General features: G+C 51.6%; 1 protein-coding gene across 3 annotated transcripts in view; it reads right to left on the bottom strand.

The window, feature by feature from the left end:
* Positions 1-11,870: 11,870 nt before the first annotated feature.
* ILRUN (inflammation and lipid regulator with UBA-like and NBR1-like domains) overlaps positions 11,871-20,897 on the bottom strand; it is a 111,334-nt gene continuing 102,307 nt past the window's right edge. For all 3 annotated transcript variants that reach the window (XM_080666672.1, XM_080666674.1, XM_080666673.1), the window contains one exon: positions 11,871-14,941. In XM_080666672.1, the coding sequence (XP_080522798.1) occupies positions 14,906-14,941 (36 nt within the window). In that variant the 3' untranslated portion in view covers positions 11,871-14,905. The remainder of the gene's footprint in view (positions 14,942-20,897) is intronic.

The following is a 20,897-nucleotide window of genomic DNA, read 5'->3' as shown; positions in this document are numbered from 1 at the left end:
TTGTATTATTACTTATTAATTATTGTATTATTTTCCATAGAACAACTGCAACCTACTTTTGCCCCACCCTGGATAGCTTCCAGGGAGAGCGATGGGAGAAGAGGACAGCAGACCCAGGATAGATGCCCATTTTTACCAGGTGGGTTCAAGCTGACAATCCCACAGGGCTCACTGCTGCCACTGGGTACAGTCCTAGCCTGGCACCCAAGACCTAGACCTGTGACCCAGGAGCCAGTATGCCCCTCCCCCGGCCACTGTCCCTCCAGGGAGCTGGAGCAAGTTTATCTCCTCTCTGACCTGCAGGCTTCTCACGTGTCAGGGTGTGGGAGGCTCCAGGGAGCCCTGGATGAGAAAATGCATCCCAGTCCTGGTGGTAGCTCAGTTGGTTGAAGCATGGTCCCGATACCCCAAGGTTGTGGGTTCGATCCCCACAAACAGGACTCAACCAATGAAGGCATAAATAAGTAAAACAACAAATTGATGTCTCCCACCCTCTGCCTAAAAAATCATTACATTTAAAAATTTTTTAAAGAAAATGCATCACATACACACATAAGGTATTATTAGTTAACTAGAGGCCCTGTGCACTAGAGGCGGGTGGGGTCCCTCGGCCTGGCCAGCTGCGGGGAGGGACCACAGGAAGTTGGCTGTGGGAGTGCACTAACTACCAGGGGGCAGCTCCAGTGTTGAGCATCTGCCCCCTGGTGGTCAGTGTGCATCATAGCTACTGGCCAGTCACCCGGTCCTCTGGTTATAATGGTCGCTTAGGCTTTTATATATATACTAGAAGCCCAATGCACGAAGACTCATGCAGAATGGGCCTTCCTTCCCCTGGCTGCCAGCACTGCCTTCACTCTGGCCAGAGCCGCCTTTCTGCTCTGGCCCAGAGCCGCCTTTCCACCTTCCCACGCTGCCCAGAGGCCCAGAGTGGCTGGGGTGGCGTGGAACGCCTGAGTTGTCGCCATGGCACAAGCGTCCTGCCCCGTCCCCGGCTGCTTGGTGCCTGCGTATGCAAATTAACCACCATCTTTATTGGGCTAATGTGCATACTCACTCCTGATTGGCTGGTGGGCATTGCAAAGGTACAGTCAATTAGCATGTTACTCTTTTATTAGGTAGAAGACTAGAGGCCCGGTGCACGAAATTTGTGCACGGGAGGGGGGTGTCCCTCAGCCCAGCCTGCACCCTCTCCAATCTGAAACCCCTTGAGGGATGTCCAACTGCCCGTTTAGGCCCGATCCTGGGCAGTCGGTCATCCCTCTCACAATCCAGGACTGCTGGCTCCCAACTGCTCACCTGCCTGCCTTCCTGATTGCTCCTAACTGCTTCTGCCTGCCAGCCTGATCACCCCTTAACCACTCCCCTGACAGCCTGATTGATGCCTAATTGCTCCCCTGCCAGCCTGATTGCCCCTAACTGCCCTCCCCTGCAGGCCTGGTCACCCCTAACTGCCCTCCCATGCAGGCCTGGTCACCCCTAACTGCTCTCCCCTGCAGGCCTGATGCCCCCCAACTGCTCTCCCCGGCAGGCCTGGGTCCCCCCCAACTGCCCTTCCCTGCAGGCCCGGTAGCCCCCAACTTCCCTCCTCTGCTGGCCTGGTCACCCCGAACTGCCCTCCCCTGCAGGCCTGATCGCCCCCAACTGCCCTCCCTTGCAGGCCATCTTGTGGTGGCCATCTTGTGTCCACATGGGGGCAGCCATCTTTGACCACATGGGAGCAGCCATCTTGTGTGTTGGAGTGACAGTCAATTTGCATATTACTCTTTTATTAGATAGGACTAGAAGCCCAGTGCACAAAATTTGTGCATGGGGGGGTCCCCTCAGCCCAGCCTGCACCCTCTCCAATCCAGGACCCCTCGGGGGATGTCTGACTGCCAGTTTAGGCCCGATCCCACTGCCAGCCTGGTTGCCCCACGCAGCCCGCTGTTCAGTCATTTGATTGTCCCTCACTAACCCCCCTGCCAGCCTGGTCACCCCACAGGGATCGGGCCTAAACTGGCATTTGGACATTCCTCTCACAATCTGGGACCACTGGCCTGCTCACTCCCAACTGCCCACTCTGCTGGCCTGGTCGCCCACAACTGCCCCCCCGCCAACCTGGTCACCCCTCACTGCCTCCCTCTGCCAGCCTGGTCACCCTAACTGCCCCCCCTCCCCCCCTGCCGGCCTGGTGGCCCCATGCAGCCCACTGTTCAGTCATTTGGTTGTCCCTCACTAATACCCCTGCCGGACTGGTCACCCCATGCAGCCCTCTGTTCAGTCGCTTGGTCGTCCCTCACTAACCCCCCTACTGGCTTGGTCGCCCCACGCAGCCCTCTGTTCAGTCGTTTTGTCGGCCCTCACTAACCCCCCTGCTGGCCTGGTTGCCCCACGCAGCCTGCTGCTCAGTCATTTGGTCAGCCCTCACTAACTCCCCTGCCGGCCTGGTCACCCCACGCAGCCTGTTCGGTTGTCTGTTTGGTTTTTCGGTTGCAACGGTCGCTTAGGCTATTATATATATAGATTAGTGGTCTGGTGCACGAAATTCGTGCATGGGGGGGTGTCCTTCAGCCTGGCCTGCACTCTCTCCAACCTGGGATCCCTCAGGGGATGTCCGACTACCAGTTTAGGCCTGATCCCTGTAGGATTAGGCCTAAACCAGAAGTCAGACGTCCCTCTCACAATCCGGGACCACTGGCTCCTAACCGCTCACTTGCCTGCCTGTCTGATCGCCCCTAACCACTCTGCCTGCCAGCCTGATCAACCCCAACTGCCCCCCCCCCCGCTGGCCTGATCACCCCCAACTGCCCCCCCCTGCTGGCCTGCTCCCCTCAACTGCCCCCCCGCCGGCCTGCTCGCCCACAACTGCCCCCCGCCAGAGGCCTACTCGCCCAAAACTGCCTCCCCTATCCGCCTGATCGCCCCCCCACCGCCCTCTCCCAACTGCCCCCCACCCCGCTGGCTTGCTTGCCCTTAACTGCCACCCCCATCAGCCAACTCGCCCCCAACTGCCCCTCCGCTGGCCTGCTCACCCCCAACTGCCCCTCCCGCTGGCCTGCTCATCCCCAACTGCCACCCCCGCCAGCCTACTTGCCCCCAACTGCCCTCCCCTCCTGGCCTGATCGCCCCTAACCACCTCTGCTTCGGCCCCACCACCATAGCTTTGTCCAGAAGGACGTCTGGAAGGTTTCCCAGTCTAATTAGCATATTACCCTTTTATTAGTATAGATAGATAACAACAGCACTGACACCTTATGCAGTATCAGTCCTTAGCTATTCAGTGAGCTTCCCAAGGCCACAGAGATATGGGGAGACAGGTCTGGGGAGCAGGACTTGAGAAAGGGATACTTGGGGAGCCAGCTGGTCTCCTTCCTTCCTCAGCCCCTGAGGCCGCTTTCTCCATGGAGAGGGGTGCTCAAGGCTTAGCAACTCTGCTCCTTGGGGTGAAAGTTACTTTCCTAGTATGGCCGGTTTGGGGATAGGACTGGCTCCCCTTCCAACCTGGTGAGCTGCCAGGTCTGCCTCCTTTGTTAAGACTCCTTTGCCCACCATTCACCTGCAACCTGGGACACAACCCACAAGGGAGGACCACTCAGGGGACCCACTGGGACCAGGCTTGGACCTCCTGCACTTGCTGGGTGTCTGGACCCAGCGGCTCCTCTGAACAGCCTCAGCACTGGCACCCCCTACCCACACGCCCCCGATTCCCTTTTGTCCCTTCTCCAGGCTTGGGCCAGCTCTGTGCTGAAGACCCCAGCGCCTGACACTTGTCCTGGGGTCTTCCGTCTGGTGCTGTCCCATCACCTGCCCCTCACGGACTACAGCTGTTGGATTCTGGGCCACTTTCCTGAGGGCTACATCCAATACAGTCACCCAGAGCCACTGCATACCTGGCGCTCCCTGACACCTGGTTTATCTCTACCGACTGACTTATCTTCTTGGTACTGAGAGGAGCTTAAAAGGATCTAGGTTTTGGTCAGTGTGATGGGTATCAGCTCCCTAGAGGCAGGTCTGGACCTGGCTGTGTCTCCAGCCCCATCCCTCTGAGCAGGGCAGTGGGAGGCCGTGCCCCGCTCCTCTGATGGACCCCACAGGCTGGTATTGTGTTCTTACAATTAACTCCACCCTCCCCCTTTTCACTTGAGCAATCCTGGGGGTGTCTGTTACTGGCAACCCCAAGAGATTCAGAAAATGTGCTGTGGGCTCCTAACCAGAGAATAGATGGGTGGGCATGAGGGTGGAGGGGCCGCACAGGTGGAAGGAGCAGCATGAATTTTTTAAGAAACAGAGATGGAAGAGTGCAGGGCATGTACTAGTATAGGGGAGAGAATGCAAGTTGCCTCCTCAATATCCATTCTCTCCTTCTTACCAATGTAATTACCATTTTCTTGGATGAAATAATGCCAGCATTCCTTCATATACAAGAAGTTGTTGGGTAGGGATCACAGTTCCTTAAAAGGGGGACTAATTCATTCTTTCCTCCGATCTACCTGGCACTGCGATGTGATGGCTGGAGCTGTGGTGATGTATTGTGACTGTGAGGAGGCCTTGGGGATGGAAGCCAGAACTGTAATTATCTTCAGACTTTACATCTAATGACAAAAAATAAGTCCCTGTCTTGTTTGAGCCACTGTCTTTCAGGACTATGTCATTTGCAGCTGAACACCATTTCTAAGCAACTCCAGTGTCAATCTCTCCTTTGCCAGCTCCTTCTTTGTGTAGATGGTAACCATCTTCCTTGAGGAGGTCTGGGAAGCAAAGGGGATGAAGGGAAGGGAAACAGGAGCCAGCCCTGGGAAGAGGTCAGCTATGAGGCCTAGGAGTGCTCAGGGAGTGTGGAGTCTGATGGGATCTAGACTCAGCTCTCATTCACTGTTCCCTCAGCAATAAACTTGCAGGGAAACATATGGCATACAAATCTCTGGTAATGCCACCCCGTTCTCCCAATACTTGACAATGCTCAGATATCCAGGAACTATGCCAGGGTCTCCCCTACCACCACCCCTGACCACTGCATCTAAGGCATCAGGGCCCTGAATTGAGGCTGTGGAAAGCCCTGGAGTGAGGGTGGCCAGGTCCAAGGCATTGCTATGGAACTCTGCCAGGCCCGGTCCCCAGACCTGGGGGTGACCTCAGAAGTTCCTCTGCTGCTAAGGGCAGGCCCTCGAGGACACAGAGAGAGCTCAGGTGGGCAGGGCAGCTCATCTAAGCGTCACTTCATGTGAGTGAGAAGACAGAGCCCAGAGAGGGGGAGTGGCTCCATCCAAGTCACACAGCATTAAGGACGGGGCAGATGCCACAACCTGCATTTCATAAAATTCACAATCTGCATCTAAACATGACGAGCACCTATTTTTCTTTTGTTTTTGCTTTATTTTGTCCGTTCTCCTTGCCTGGAATGCTCTTCTCCCAGATACCCACAATGATCACTTCCTCAGCTGCTCCACATCTCACCTCAAATGTTACCTTTTCGGTGGGACCTCCCCGACCTCCTATTTAAAGTTCCACTTCGCCCTCCCTTCCCTATCCCCTCCTGTTTCTCCATATCCCTTTTGACCACCCCGTAAACCATATATCTCACTGTATATCAGCTCCATGACAGGAATATTTTTGTCTGTTTCACTGTTGCATCCTCAGCACCTAGGACAGGGCTGGGAACATGGCAGGTATAGTAAGTGTTCAGTACATATTTTAAACAAATAAATGATTAATGAATGGGTGAATGCCACGCTTCATCAATAGGGTTTCCGAAGATGGAGGGCACGATGAAAATGCTTGAATGGCTTCTTCCAGTGAGAAGTGTCCTCAAAAGCGCCCCACGCCATGGACACACCATGCCCCGGGGCAGCAGCTGCAGCCCCAGATCACAGACATCCTTTTAAGGGCAGATTGTTAGGTGGCCTCTGCTGCTTTCCTCACAGGAAAAGCAAAATAGGCCCTTCCAGCCCTTTTGCAACTGAGCCTCTACTAATGTGAGTACACATTAGTGGGTATTTATTTATGCAATGTGGCGATCTGGAGTCAGGGAGCTCCCAGTGTGGTCACTTGTTAGTATGTGACTGTCGACCTGAGCCTCAGTTTTTCCCACCTCCTAAATGGGAATAACAGAACATTGGCTCCTCTTGTGTGAGCTGTGGATCAGGAAGGCACACCAGGGAGCCTGTTGAGCTACTGGGCATGTTCTAGTCATCGATTTGCAACCTTTTTCATGTCATGGCACACATACATTACTGACATTCTGCAGCACACCAAAAAACATATTTGTCAAGCTGACCAAAAAATAGGTATAATTCTGATTTTTCACACCAGACTATTGTGTTGGCTGCTGTCATTTTTTATTTGACAATCTGAGGGAAAAGAGGTTAGTGGCCCTGGCTAAATAGTCAGGTATTGTGTGTTTTAAAAAATTCCAGTACATTGGTTGAAAATCGGTTCTAGATCTTGACCTGGGTGATTATGCAGGGTGTATCAAGCAGAACCCCTAAGTGTTGGGGTTTTCACTGTATGTAATGCATAGATCAGTAAGAAACACATTGTGTGTTTTTTGTTGTTGACCAAAAACTTTCAGAACATTTTACTGAAGAAAAGTAGCCCAGAATCCAGAGTTCAGTCACTGTTACCACTCACTAGTCCTCATTCCTAGTCACTGTGGCTAATTCAAAGTGTCCAGGACTGCTTCTTTCCCTCCACGCGGCAGGGAACATTCACATTCAACTTCATTCCCGCGGGATCAGCCTTGCTCCTTACCAGCTGCTGACGGTGTGTTTCTGCCTCTGTGGTTTCACAAGTGCTGATGACCACGGACCTAAAGGGGAAAGACTGACGTTTCCAGTCCGAGTGCGAGAGGGGCCTGGTACACAGGCCGAGGCGGGGCAGGGAGCACAGTCCCTGCTGCCCAGCCCCCAGGGCAGAGCTCACAGAATCCCACAACTTCTTTCTGAAGGTGTTGTGAGGTGGGAATAGAAAGAATATCAAATATACCCGACTTGAAAAGTTGGTAAAAAATATCAACTATTAAGTATGAATGTGTGCATGTGTGGGCACGTGCCAGTGTGAGGTTACGTGACCCTCAGGTGTGGTGGTGTGTCTGTGGATGAACTAAGGTGATAAGTGGGCACCCGTGTCAGCATGTGGATGCAGGTGTGTTGTGTGAACATGATCCAGTGTGAGGGGTGCATGGAACCACACATGTATGTTGAGCACACGCTTGTGAATGTGTGCACATGTGCATGTGTGAGGGGTCGGCCCCTCTGCGTGCTTCACACGGACAGAGCCTGAATGCTGACCAATAGCATAGGGACTCAGTGGGGCTCCTCACACCAGGTAAGGTCGGGGCTGGCCAGCACGGGCCTGCTCCCCCACCCCCACCCCACCCCACCCCACCCAGAGGGAGGCAGGAGACTGAAGACATGGCTAACCAGCCCCAGGGCCCTGTCCCTTCTTCCCACAGCTATAACTTCTCAAAGATGCAAATTCCTCTTCCCTCCATGCAAACGAGATCTAAGAGCCAAGGCTGCCTCCCCTCAGGCCCAACCACTGCCACTATGATTGGACTCCACTGGACCCCCACCTGCTGCTGGGCTTGGGGATCAGAGCCAGTTGGAGTCTGTTTCTGTTTCCCAATGACTGATTCTCTTCCCTGGGGACCTTGGCTCTCCTTGCTGGCTCAGGTGCTTGCAGAGCCTGGGCTGGGAGTGGCCACACTGGCGGTGGGACTACGGGAAGCAGGCCCTCTCTGCCTGGGCTCTAAGGCCCTTCCTGGCCTCAGGTTAGGGGATGCTCTGAGTGGTTACTGTCCCTAAGCTGCCCAATTCCCCATCAGTGCCCACTTTTCACCTCCCCGAGGTTCTGTCTCCCCATCAGGGACATGTGTCTTCATCAGCCCCAGGGACAGCAGGGCCTCAACATATACATAAACTGCCCCCTGATCCATCTTGGTAACAACTGCCCCCAAACTACCAGCTCTCTGTGGGCACCCCAACCCCAAGCCTTCACCCCCATGGCTCCTGGTTCAAGTGTGCTCAGGAAGCCGAGCGTGGGAGAGTAAGTGGAGGAATCAGTATGAAAGCAAGAGCTGGAGGTGCTCAGAGGATCCGGGTGCCATCTGACACCAGCAAGTGCCACGAGGATGGTGCCTACCTGTGGCCTGGCCTCCACACCCGGCCCTGGTGCCTTTGTGGAAGCAAACATGTCAGCCTGTGCTCCACCTTCGGAAGTGTCAGAACCAGTTGCCAGGCATATGTTTCTGGGCTGTCACTCAACCTTGGGCACACCTGGGCCACCCCCTGCCCACCTCTCCAGGAGCCTGCCACTGTGTGGGGACTGAACTGGGCAGTGTCCACCTCCAGAAATCAGGCCAGTCCAGCAGAGGCAGTATCTCCAGTCTCTCCGCCAGGTGTGTTCTCCATCCAACAACTGTGCACAGAGAGCCTCCCCCGAGCCTTCCCTCAGGGAATTAGGATCTCCTAGACCTAGACTCTTCCAGCCTGCTCCTTCCCTGTATCTCAACTCCCGCCCCAGACCAAGAAAGATCCACCAGGCAAGAATTTGCCGGAAATAAGGGCTGTGGTCCAGGGAGACTCCTACGCAGGCTGTGGATTTTTTGGACTCTGCCCCTCAAATGCCCAGTGTCCCCGTCCCCTCTCCTCGGGAGCCCAGACCTGCCAGTGTGGCAGGTCACAAAAATATAACAATGTCACCACATAATGGATACTCCCAGATGTCAGGTATACAATGTTCCACTTTTGTAATGAGTTTTACTTCTCATGCCTGGGAGAAAGAAACTGTATTGATTTTCAGATTAGGACACTGAGGCTGAGGCAAGCAGCAGAGCCGAGATTCGAGCTCACGCTTGCCTCCGTGGAGTGGAGTGCAGAGGCAACGTGGTCTGGAAGGTGGGGTTTGGAAAACATACTTCAGGGGGAGGCCAGGCCAGGCCAGTGTCCCCCCTTTCCAGAGAGGTGGGCCACATCGTGCCCTCTGGTGGCCTTGGGCCCACCCTGCACCAGCTCTGAGGTGGCCACACTCCTAGCCCCCCGCACCCCCACTGTGGATGTCCACACATTCCCCCTCCCACCCAGAATGGCTCAGGACAGCCATACTGAGAAGGCATTCCTCACAGCGCAGCTACAATCCCTTCCTGGCCCCGCTGTCTCACTGCCACGTGAGTGCGTGTGTGTGCGCACATTGCTTCTCAGAGGCTCGGAGCAGTGACAGCCCAGCCTTCCAGGGATCTTGGGTGTCTTGGTTGCTGACCAGGGATGGGGGCTTGGTGCAGGCAAGCATGGCCCCCACTCAGACACAGCCGCACTCCTCTTAGCCATCCCCCCGCCCCAGCCAGTAGGAGGAATTCCTAGAACTTGGCTCCAGGGCCTAGCCTGTCCTTAGGAGGACAGGACCCCAGGAACTAAGCTACACCGTGCTGGGCTCTGGCCTTGCTCCTCCATGCCCTTGCACCTGCCTCCTGGGTGGGGGCCACTTCTGACCTGGCCAGCACCTAGCCCTGTCCACTCCATACCATCTAGAGATGCCCCGCAGGGAGAGGACTGGGGCACGGGTCCCCAAAAGGCCAGGAGAGGTCAGCTGCAGCCATCGACGCTCAGAGTCTGAGGAGGGTCTTCTTGAAGCTGGGGCAACCAGCAGGCATTTGGGGAGTGTGACCAATGAGGTCAAAGCCCCTGACACTCCTCTGATGAGCTCATCTAGTCCTGAGACTAAATTCCATCTAACAGCAGATGACATCAAGTTGGAGAAGCACTTTCCCAGATCACAGTGTCTCAGTAATAAGAGCTAAAAGTTATATTAAGAAAAGCCATGGTTTCTAAACCAGTATGTCTCCATTTATTTCATAGAGGATTCACCTGAAACCCATCGGTCAGTCACGCTAGCCTGTCAGAATCCGTTCTCTGGACACCCTGACCCCCAAACTCACATTCTCCACATCTCAGTCTTGCCTGCTCCCTATTCCCACTGTGAAAGGAAGGGCTGCCATGAATACCTTTGGTGCCTGTCCTCTTGGCTGCCAGACAGGGCTGGACACCAGGTGGTATCGAGTCTGGGAAAGTGGCCGGGTCACAGCATGCAGTTGAAGGAGGGGCCTTCTTGAGAACAGGGTGGGAGGACCCAGGGACAACCTGAGCTGGGGCAGGGAGGTGGCTTGTGAGGACCTGTTTGCTTTGCCAGGAGGGCTGGGCCCAGACCACTGCCACTGCCTCCCCCCGCCCCACTCGCCTCCCAGACGAAAGCTCAGCTTAGAGCCCCCTCCCTGTCACCCAGCCCCCGTGGGAATGGCTTGGGCCAGGCGCTACCACCGAACCTGCTCCCTTCTTCTAGGGCCTGGTGACTTCTTGACAGGTTACAGCCCCAAAGACAAACAGATTCTGCCAAGCAAATAACTGTCCAGCGGCAGGGGTGTTGGGGAAGGCCTGTCTGAACTGCCAGAAGACCCAGCTGACAGGGCGGGGGCCCCTGTCCTGCAGAGAACACACAGCCATGGGCACCTGGAAGGAAGTAGGATGCAGGGGCCCTGACACAGTAGTGGGGCAGGGGTTTCAGGGCCAGTCTCCCAGCTCTCTCACTCTGGGCTATGCATCAGGCTACACAGAGAAACAGGAGTCTTCCATCTTGGCCCTTGGGGAAGGGGCCAGTTCCTTTGTGAAGCCTACGTTTTTCTCATGCAATCTGTGGCCAAAGGTCCTCTCACTGAGCTGCCTACGGGGAATTGGCCAGGGAATCCTCTACCCCTGACACCTAATCCTTAGAGACACGGCTTACATCCAGGTCCACATCATTTAGAACATGCAGCTTTGCCAGCCAGGCTGAGGACCCAACTTGGGGGTCTGCAATTTCAGTGAAAACAATGCCAGCATCTGGGAGCTGAGGGCATGGGTCCAAGCCTGTAAGACCCAGGCAACTCCTTCCCCTCTGATCTCACTCTCCTGTCAACGCAGAGGAGTGACTGAGGACAAACCTGAGTTCTGGGCTACAAAGAGTGCTACATGCCCCCTGGTGTGGCTCAGTGACTGAGCGCTGACCCATGAACTAAGAAGTCACTGGGTCAGTTCCAGGTCACGGCACATGCTCAGGTTACAGGCTCTATCCCCAGTAGGGGGCATACAAGAGGCAGCCAATCGATGTTTCTCTCTCATAGATGTTTTCTCTCTCCCCCTATCCCTTTCTCTCTCTCAAATCAATAAAATTAAAAATAATTTTTAAAAGAGTGCTACAGACAGGAAGGAATGGATCCAGTGAGCCCCCATTCGCCATCATATTTGCCAATTAAGTTTCTTTCATGCTGACGACCATGTAACCCACCCCCCCATCTCTTGGTCTAGGTCATAGGCCTGTCTCAATATGTATGTAGACTTGTTTGCCAGTTGCCTGGAGTGTGGTCCCTACCTGACTCAGGATCCCAGGCCAGTCTGCAAAAACTTCCCTAATCCATAATATGACAGAAGGAGAGCCTGGAGACCCCAGTGAAGCTGGGATAGAGTAGTGCTCAAGAGACACATGGGACCGGGGATCCTAGCAGCCAGAAAGGGCAGCTAATCTTATTTAATAAAAGGCTAATATGCAAGTTGCCACTCAACAGGGAATTCGATTGGGGGGGGGGGGGGAGAAGGGGGCACCACCCCTCCCTCCCGGCCAACCCCGCCCCTGATCGCCCACCCCCACCCCAATTGGGGCAGGCCAGCTGGAGCCCATCTGTGCATGAATTCGTGCACTGGGCCTCTAGTCTAATTATAACCCCAGGACTGACTTCCCAAACATATAACGAATCTCAGGGTTTTTCCACTTGCAAAAGGGACAGACCCAGAGACCAAAGAGAACCACCATGGGGCTAAGCAGGTACAGCGGACTTCAGGATACAATAAAACCCATTGACACACATGGACATTTTTTTGTGTGTTAATTTAATCATACAAATATTCATTTATACAGTAAGGAAAAACCTCCTCATCTTCATCTCCTCTCAGGCACCACGAAGCCCCACTACAAACACCCACACAGCTTGCTCACTACACACCACTGTTCAGGTGGAGGGCAGCCATTGCTGCTCCAGCATTCACCCACAGAAACAAAGGAAAGGCAAGGCAGGGTGGGGTTGAGGATCAGCTTGCTTTTCTGAGCCCTGTCAACCCCACCATCCTCTCCTGCTGGGGCTCAGATTGAATTTGGGGAGGTATTTATTCTCATGCCCATTTCGCACCAGCTGTCTTGCTTAGGTTTTTTCTAGTTTGGAAGTGCCTTTGACGGGTTTCAAGTTTATAGCCAGTCCTTACAGAGGGAGAGAAGTCTGTTTCTTGTAGAAAAAATGCCCCGAATTCAACTGTCCCCATGACAAAAAGAAAAAAAAAGCATGCACGCGTGCACACACATCCACACACACCTCACTCCATGCACACAGACAGGCTCTTCCCAAGCCTGAGCCCCTCTGCCTCCCACACTGGACTCAGGCCCCTAAGGATGGTGTCGGTCTCACCTCGTGGGCACGACACGGGTGGTCCTGCCCACTGGCAGCTGCTGCTTGGTGAAGAAGAGCAGAGGCTATGCAGGGGAGGAGGGGCTCTGGGCATTGCTCAGCCCTCAAACCAGTGGGAGGAGGCCGAATGAATGGCACTGCTAGCCCCTGGTGCTGGGGAGCAGTGGACACCCTGCCCCACTCCATGGCTTGCCCTTGTTCTGGCCCTCTGCGAGGATGTGTACAGAAATGGTTTGTTCTTGGGAGGGAAGCCAGCGTGTTTAGGACAGTTTCCTTGCCAGGTCAGGTTGCCTACAAGCAAGAGGAGCGGGATGCCTCTGATAGCAGACCCTCCTGGGAAATGGTGAAGGGGCACCTTGCGTGTAGCAGATGAGGAAGCCAGGAAATCAGGGGATGGAAAGCCGCCATGATCCTGCCAGGGGCAGCTGGAGATATGCTGCTTTGAGAGCTATCAAATGAGGAGAATGCTGGGCATGGGTGGGCTCCAGGGGCAGTGTCCCAGGAGATTGGCACCAACAATAGTGGCAGTCTGGGCCCAATAGGGCCCTCAGCCAAAAAGCCATCGTGAGCCCCTGGCTCAGGCACCTGACAGATTCTCCAAGCAGGAATGGGGCACTCTTCGTGTGCACAAGTTGGTGCTCCAGTCCGGCCCCAGCCCCAGCTGTACTGCCCTGCTCAGCAGGCTGGCTTCACTCTCCCTTAGGGCTTCTCCAGTGGACAAAAATCTACACCACCCCCACACCCCTTTAATTTTTGGGAGGTAGGGAGGCAAAAGGGTAATTTCATACAAGCTTATCTCCCACAATCAAGCTTTTAAAAAAGTCTCAGAAGAGGATGAGGAGGAACAAACAACACACATTTTTGGAACTCACACACCCAGACAGAGACAGACAGGCAGGCAGACCCTCACCCACATCAAGGCTATATGACCCCTTGCAGCCACTCATCACCTGGTCTCCTTCCTTGACTCACACTCTTGGGGTGTGGCAATAGGCAGGCAACCGCACCCTTGATCCTAGATTCATACCCCCTGGCTATCAAACCAACCAACACTCGAGGGAAGGAGGGGGTGAGAAGAGAAGAGGGACTTTGCATATTCTTGTATCTTTGGCAGACAGCTGTTCTAGCCTGGTTCAAGCCTCCCACGGAGATATCCACATCTCAACCTGCTCAGAATCCATAGGATGCCAGTGGGGCCACCTACCCAAGGGAGCAGCCAGCCATTCTGCTCTGGCTGGGCGGCCCGGTCCCACCACCTCCCAACAACCAGGCATCCTGCTCAGGATGGGGGTCCTCTCGTTTCCTTCAAAATGTGGTCTCCAAGATCACATAGCAACTCTGGCGCTTCCCCATGGCAATTCCCCACTTGTGGCTGTATTTTCATACCTTAAAGGCTCAGCCCCCACTAACAGGCTGCAAGAACACCACAAAAGACAACTGAGAGGAAACACAGGGAAGGGAGTTGTGTGACAACAGAGAAGAATGGGACCTTCGCTTCACACTCGCTGGTGAGCTCACCCACACCCGTGTGTGCACGTGGCACATGCATAAACGCAGCACAGAATGAACGGGGAGCCACTGTGGATGAAGAAGCCCAAAAGCAGCAAGTATGATGGCATCTGTGCCAGGAGAAACATGGGAGAAAGCAATCTGAATTGTTACAAGTGTGTGCAGAAGGACCTCTCAGCCTCAGAAACTCCCACGCCACCTGAGATCTATCCTCAAGGCTTCCTCTGTGGGCACAGAGGGAAGTTTGGTCTTTCAGAGAGGTTCTGCTGGTAACAAGCCACAGGGCTGATGAATACAAATGTCAAAGGTATAAATCAACAAAAGACTGAAGAGAAAGAAGAGGAAAAGGGCGATGGCTCAATGGCTGATGCCATTAGACTCCTGGGTCACGTGGCACAGATGATGCTCTCCTGCAGCACTGCCCACAGAGCCCCAAACACACCACACCAGCTTGAACCTGAATCGCTCCCAGAGCAAGCAGCTATTCTACAAAGAGTATGTTATCCCTTAGCCAAAAAAAATAAAATAAAAGTGCGGAAAGAGGGGGGAAATTAACATGTGCTCAAAACTACAACCTGTCTGTAGGCAAAATAATTTTTGTTTAAAAAGATGGCTTTTTTCCCCCATTTTAAGCTTTTTTTCCCCTTCCCGAGTGACCTAATGACTTGTTAGACTGACACCTAATAAACAAACCCAAGGTGGCTGCATGGATTTCTTCTTGGTAGCCTCAACACCACTCCAGCGATTCAGCATTCACACATGCACACTGAGTTTACTCAAAACTAGTCTGTTCTGCTTCTTCCTCTTCTTCCGGGATGGACGGTCAGAGCCAGAGGTCCGTGCGATGTGGTCTGCAATCCTGAGGAACCCTTTGCCCGCCCCCCACCAAAGTCAGACCTTCTGTCTTTTGTTAATTTTCTTCTTGCTGACACCCGTTTAAGACTGGCCGAAGGGGTAAGGCCCGTGGAGCCCCTAGAAGAGAGTGAACACAGTCAGTGATGGTAGACACAGCAGGTACAATTTGAAAACCGAAACCAAGTAAAAGAATCCACAGTTCCCAGTGAGCCACAGGGACACTCCAAGGCATAGACCAGGCTTGAGGGTTGTCCTTGCCATGCCAAACATGAGCACATTTCAAGGTGCTAAGGGTTCTCACTCAATCACACCATCCAGAGAGGGGAGACTCGGGGAGAGACTCCTCATCTTTCACCTTTCCTCTACCTAGTTCACAAAGCCTTCTTTCTTTCTTGACAATGTCACAACCTCTCAGCTAAAGATCCACTTGCTGCCCCTGAACTTCTACAATGTAGGTTACTACAGGCTAATGACAAAACTTTTATCAATGACAAAAACGCTGCAGCAGAAAACTGGCACCTACTACCAGGCCCGGTACTAGCAGCTTTGCGCACATCTTCTTGAACCTTCATCCCAAAATCTGGGTATTATTACACCCATATGACTGAAGAGACTAAGAGACTTGCTCAAAGTCAGTGGGTAGCAAAAGGTAGACCCAAGGTTCAAACCCAAGTCTGACCTTTGTTCTCCCCATAATGCCTCTCCCTTGCCACATGGTAATAAGGATTAATCCAAATTCTCAAAGGCATTTTCTTTGCCACTTGGCTGGGTGGAGAAGGCATCAGTCTCACTTTTTCCTTTGGTTTTAAGATGTGCCAACACCAAAAGCAGCTGCATGAACTTGGTGCAGGATGACCTGTGCTTTCCTCCACCCCGTGCCCCTCCCTGGGTGTGCTCCTGGGAAAGACCTGGTCAATACTAAGACCAAGAGGGCAAAGATAACAGGTGACCACCTTAACTACTGTCCTACACCCCACACTGGCCCAGAAGCAGCAGGGCCCTTGGACCAAAGGGACCAAATGGAAGCAGAAAACAGGCACCTCAACCACAGCCACAACAAATGACCAGAGAGGGGCTTCCTGATTTGACAACCACTTTAAGAATCCTGAATCCAGGCACTTGGGGGGAGGAGGTACAAGAATTAGTGAGATGACATTTGCTATTAGCTTGATGGGATGTGGGCACTTAAAACCTGATTGCCTTAAAAAAATGGCACGTTTCTTTGAAAAGGAATAAAGGTGCTTGGTTGCCAGTGATTAGGATCCCTTTTCAGTATGACTTTTGCTGCCATCTCCCTAGCATGCCACCTGGCCCTTAGCAGGCACCCAGTAAGTATTTGCTGAATTAATAACTGAAAGAGAAGAGCTATTTCTCAGACTACTACCTAGTGTTAGACCCCTCTAAGTCACAGGAATATTAGTCCTTCCAAACCCAAGTTTTTAAATAGCTGCTGAGGCCTGGGGACATAAGAGTCTGGGTTATGCCATCCATCTGGTCACAGGCCCCCAGGTCCCAGGAGAGGCTGGGGTCTCTGGAGGGGGTTTGCTGGTCCTGTACAGTTTGCACTGCAGTGGGATCCAGGTTATGTAGAAAGAGGAGAGCAGCCCAGCCAGCGTGGCGCAGTGGTTGCAGGTTCGATCCCTAGTGTGGGTGTGCAGGAGGCAGCCAGTCAATAATTCTCTCTCATCACTGATGTTTCTCTCTCTCTCTCCCTCTCCTTTTCTCTCTGAAATTAATAAAAAATATTTTAAAAAGAAAAGAAACAGGAGAGATCTGGGTTCTGCCCTTGAGTAAGATCCCCACCCCCAGGATCTCAGGTTCCTCCCTAAATCATTCCACATTTAAGGTTCTAGGTCTAGGAGCTGACACAAAATGCCTTGGCTCCGGAGGCTGAAAAACAGTATTCCAAGAAAAATCACCCTTTGGTCATGTTTACACCAGCAGCCAAACACGGCCAAGAATAGGAAGCATGCCCTGGCTGGGTGGTTCAGTTGGCTGGAGTACTGTCCCATACAACAAAAGGTTGCAGGTTCGATCCCTGGTCAGGGCATGTATGGGAGGCAATGGATCAATGTTTCACTCTCTCTCTCAAAAATCAGTGACAACATATCCTCAGGTGGAGATTTAAAAAGAAGAGAAAACATGAGATTCAAATGTCCGTGTGTGTGTGTGTGTGTGTGTGTGTGTGTGTGTGTGTGTGTTCTCAGTGAAAAGCATTGAAATTGCTTTTGCTTCTAAATCCCCTCTCCTGACATAAAGTCACAAAAGACCAGCTAGAGAGTTGCTTGGTAGTATCACTGAACAAAAGAGCCTAAGGTACATTTGGAGGATAGGCTGGCCAACATTGATGGAGCATCAACTATGTGCCAGGTGCTGCTCTTTTAATTCTTACAAAGATCCGTTGAGACAAGTATGATCTCCAAGCTCAGAAAGGTGTGGTAACCTAATCAAGGGCACAGAGCTGTTAAGTAGAGCAGTGGTGTTTAAAAATGCCAAAATGTCCATGTGTTGCCAGCCCCTAAGCCCATCAAGCCTCTAGCAGGTAGGCTAAGGCTGTAACCATCTCAGTAGCCATGGACCTACCCACCTAACCCAGTGGGGCCAGGGTAGCAAAGGGCTCTCAGACTCCATTTTGGGGCCTGGTCACAGGGTCACACACACCACAGGCGGCAAGTAAAGAAGCTTAAAACAAGCTGCTCTCAGTTCTTCCCAACAACATTCATTCATCCGGAACAATCCAAGGAAAGCAATAAAGGCTTAGATTCCCATAAGATTAAAACCAATACAATGCTCAAGGTCTCTGTATTGGGGGGCTGGGGGAAAGGGTGGCACAGAGGAAAGAAAACACCAAACCAAACAGCATTTGTTTTCTATGAAGTATTTCCCCTTTACCCTAAATTTAACTGCTTTCCAGACCAAAGTTCCACACAGTTCACATGGGCCTTTATAAACTAGCCTTCAAACTTGTCTGAAATGCTTGGAGAAGGGAAATTATGCCTTTGCCAAAGAGCTGTCGTACATTCTTATTTTATAGGTAAATAAAATAGGTCCTGTGCTACTGACAGAGAAATAAAGACATGGGCATTTTTAGATTTCCACTTGAGTGCCCTGGCCCTTAGACCATTCATTTGGTGTGTTATTTGCCTAGCTTAGATTCCGTAGTTACCGTTGGTCCTCCATTTACTGACTGAGGTCCCATGCCTTTTGGAAGAAAAATGCTATCTCATTCCCTTTCACCCAGAGAATGGCATATTGAAACTGTTTAATTGGTATAGAAAGGTGACTTGAGAACAAGCTGTATTTTCCTTCCCCCAAAATTAACTACCACCACTTCAAGAAAGGGAGAGAAAACCAATTCTATTTCAAAACCCCTTTATCATCCAGACTCCCCACATGCAGGATTATAGGTGTAACAAGTGGATCACAGAGCACAGGTAATGCAACACCAGTTATAAAGGAAAAGCCTGGCGGAGATTCCAAGAACAGCTTGTTCAGGGCGTCCGATGGCAAGGAGGCCAAGTGGGACGTGCCTTTCCTAACAGTGGGATGGAAGTATATTCAAAACAGGAGGCCCTTCCACATTTCAGGTTCTACTGAAGTTCCAAGACCCGGTGTAACAGGTTCTCAGGGCTAATGTCTCCAACACCTGCCTAAAAGTAGGGTTTGGCAATACAGATAATTTTCACTCTCTTCTGGGGCCTAGCAATTCTACTTTTATCCGTAGGAAAAACAAATGCCAAATATTTTAACTAACCTGGCATCACCAATATCTTTCCTGTCACAGTTGCACCACTACATATAAGGAAAACAGATCAAGAGACAGACATATTAGATGCTATCGAGCCCTGAATTAAACTCAGACTCAAGCAAAAACTGAGGCCATCAGCATGATTACAAAACAGTGAGTTTGACACAGAAGGCCAGCCTCCTCTCTGAGGAACCACTTCTCCCCACAGATGCAGCACTACAGCAAGGCTGGACTGATCCAGGCCAATAGGGGAGGAACAATCAGACCCAGAAAAGAATTCCTTTACCTGACTCCAGGTCCGAAGGCCAATTCCCCAGTACCTACCCAACTTCCACAGAAATGGGTTTTCTAAAGCTCCATTTCTTGGAGCAGCCTCACATCTGTCAGGGGACAATAAAGTGTTCTTGGGGAAGGAGAGACAGCCTTTATGTCCACAGGGATTGAGGTGTTGCCTGTTTATGTCAACCTCCCTTAAGCTTTCCATCAACAGCTGTCACAGCTCTGAGCCCTGGGGCTTCACCTTCCCTTGGCTACAAGACAGGTGAGCCCGCTTAGAGCACAGGAGCTCCATCCTCACCAGCTAAGAGCAGGAGCCTCTATCAGGGTGAAAGATTACAGTAGGCGGGCCAGGTCCTGAACTGCACTTCCACGATGGAATAACTTCGGCAAGCTATACTTGGCTAATTCTAAAAAACATTTTTAAAAAAGAACATTTACACTGAGTGGCCAGATTATTATGATCTCTGAATGCATAATAATCTGGTCACTCAGTATATATCCTATATAATAAGAGGCTAATATGCAAATTGTCCCCTCGACCAAGAGTTCGACCAGCAGGCAGGCCAGCCAACCATCCATGTCTCCTCCCCCTGGCCAGGCTGGCCAGACCCCACCCATGCATGAATTCATGCACCGGACCTCTAAAATACACACACACACACTGAGTGGCCAGATTATTATGCATTCAGAGATCATAATAATCTGGCCACTCAGTGTATATCGCCATGGCCAGTGTGGCTCAGTTAGTTGGAGCATCATCCCAAGAACCAAAGGGTCATGAGTTCGATTCCCAGTCAGGGCACATACCTAGGTTGTGGGTTCAATCCCTGATTGGGGCCCATATGGGAGGCAACCAATCTCTCTCTCTCTCTCTCTCTCTCTCTCTCTCTCTCTCTCTCTCTCCCCCCCCCCCCCCAACACACACAAAAGAGAGAGAACATTTATAGGCATAGAAGAAAAGCTTAGTCCCATTTACCACAATCTACTGAAAGGAAAATTTAAGAGCCAGTACCTACAATCTTGTTTTCCAAAGCAAACCTAAAAAATGACTCTGATGTGTATTTCACAGTGGTTTACAGCTACCTCCATGGAAGAGCAGGGTCACTCCCAGCAGTGATTTGGTTGCCACTGATCTTACATGAGAGTGCATCTATAATATCTTGAAGTTCTTCCTAAAATTTTGCAGAAATCAAAATAACTTTTCAAAAGGAATACAAAAAATTGTCACAGATGGAAAGCATTAAATGTATATTAAAGTGCTAAACAACTGGAAACTAGTTCTATTTCAGTTAGAATTTTTAAAAAGATTTATTCATCAATTTTCAACAGAAGGAAGTATAGTGTTATTGAAGAGCAAGCTGCCCTTTTATGAGGGTGGCAACCATTTGTAAGACTCAAACATAAGTAAAATAAATGAATGAACTGAAATGCTTTGCAGTAGTGAGCCACCTCTCTGTTTTTAACCTTGCAGGACAAAAAGGAAGGCTGAAATTGCTGCGGAAACAAGGATGCCTCATGAGGACTTTCTGGGTTGCTCTTTTTCTCTATGAAAGCTTGTTTAGAGAAAGCACTACAACACAAAACTTTCACATACCTGTCTTTATTTTCCTTTTATTTGTGATTTGATTTAAATAAATAAAAAGGTTCACACAGGTTAACAAGCTCTGCAGTGCATACTGATGGCAGCACTGGTAGTACCAGGAGGGCCCTCCTCATTTCCTGGGCCAGTCCCACCACCTACAGCTCCTTTTCTATCATTTATGTGCACGGAAGACAAACAGAGAAGAGTAAGGGCTTAGTACCAAGTTCTAGCCTGATCCTGTAGTGCAAACATGACGTGATGAGGCCCTGCTCATCGGGGGGGACACTTGGTTGGCAAGGGCCAGAGACTGAGCCTTGATCAAACTCATTAGCTTCTCGTTAATTAGAAATAAAACAGTCTGCACAGGAGTAATGGGCAGGACTCTCTCAGAAATACTCAAACCAGGCCCTTCCCTTGATGGATGCCAACAGCCTGAGGAGGCTTCTAGTGGGACAACGGTGCCA

Source organism: Plecotus auritus (genome assembly GCF_963455305.1).
Source record: "Plecotus auritus genome assembly, chromosome: 4".
Classification (NCBI taxonomy): domain Eukaryota; kingdom Metazoa; phylum Chordata; class Mammalia; order Chiroptera; family Vespertilionidae; genus Plecotus; species Plecotus auritus.
This window is presented reverse-complemented; position numbering and strand designations above follow the sequence as displayed.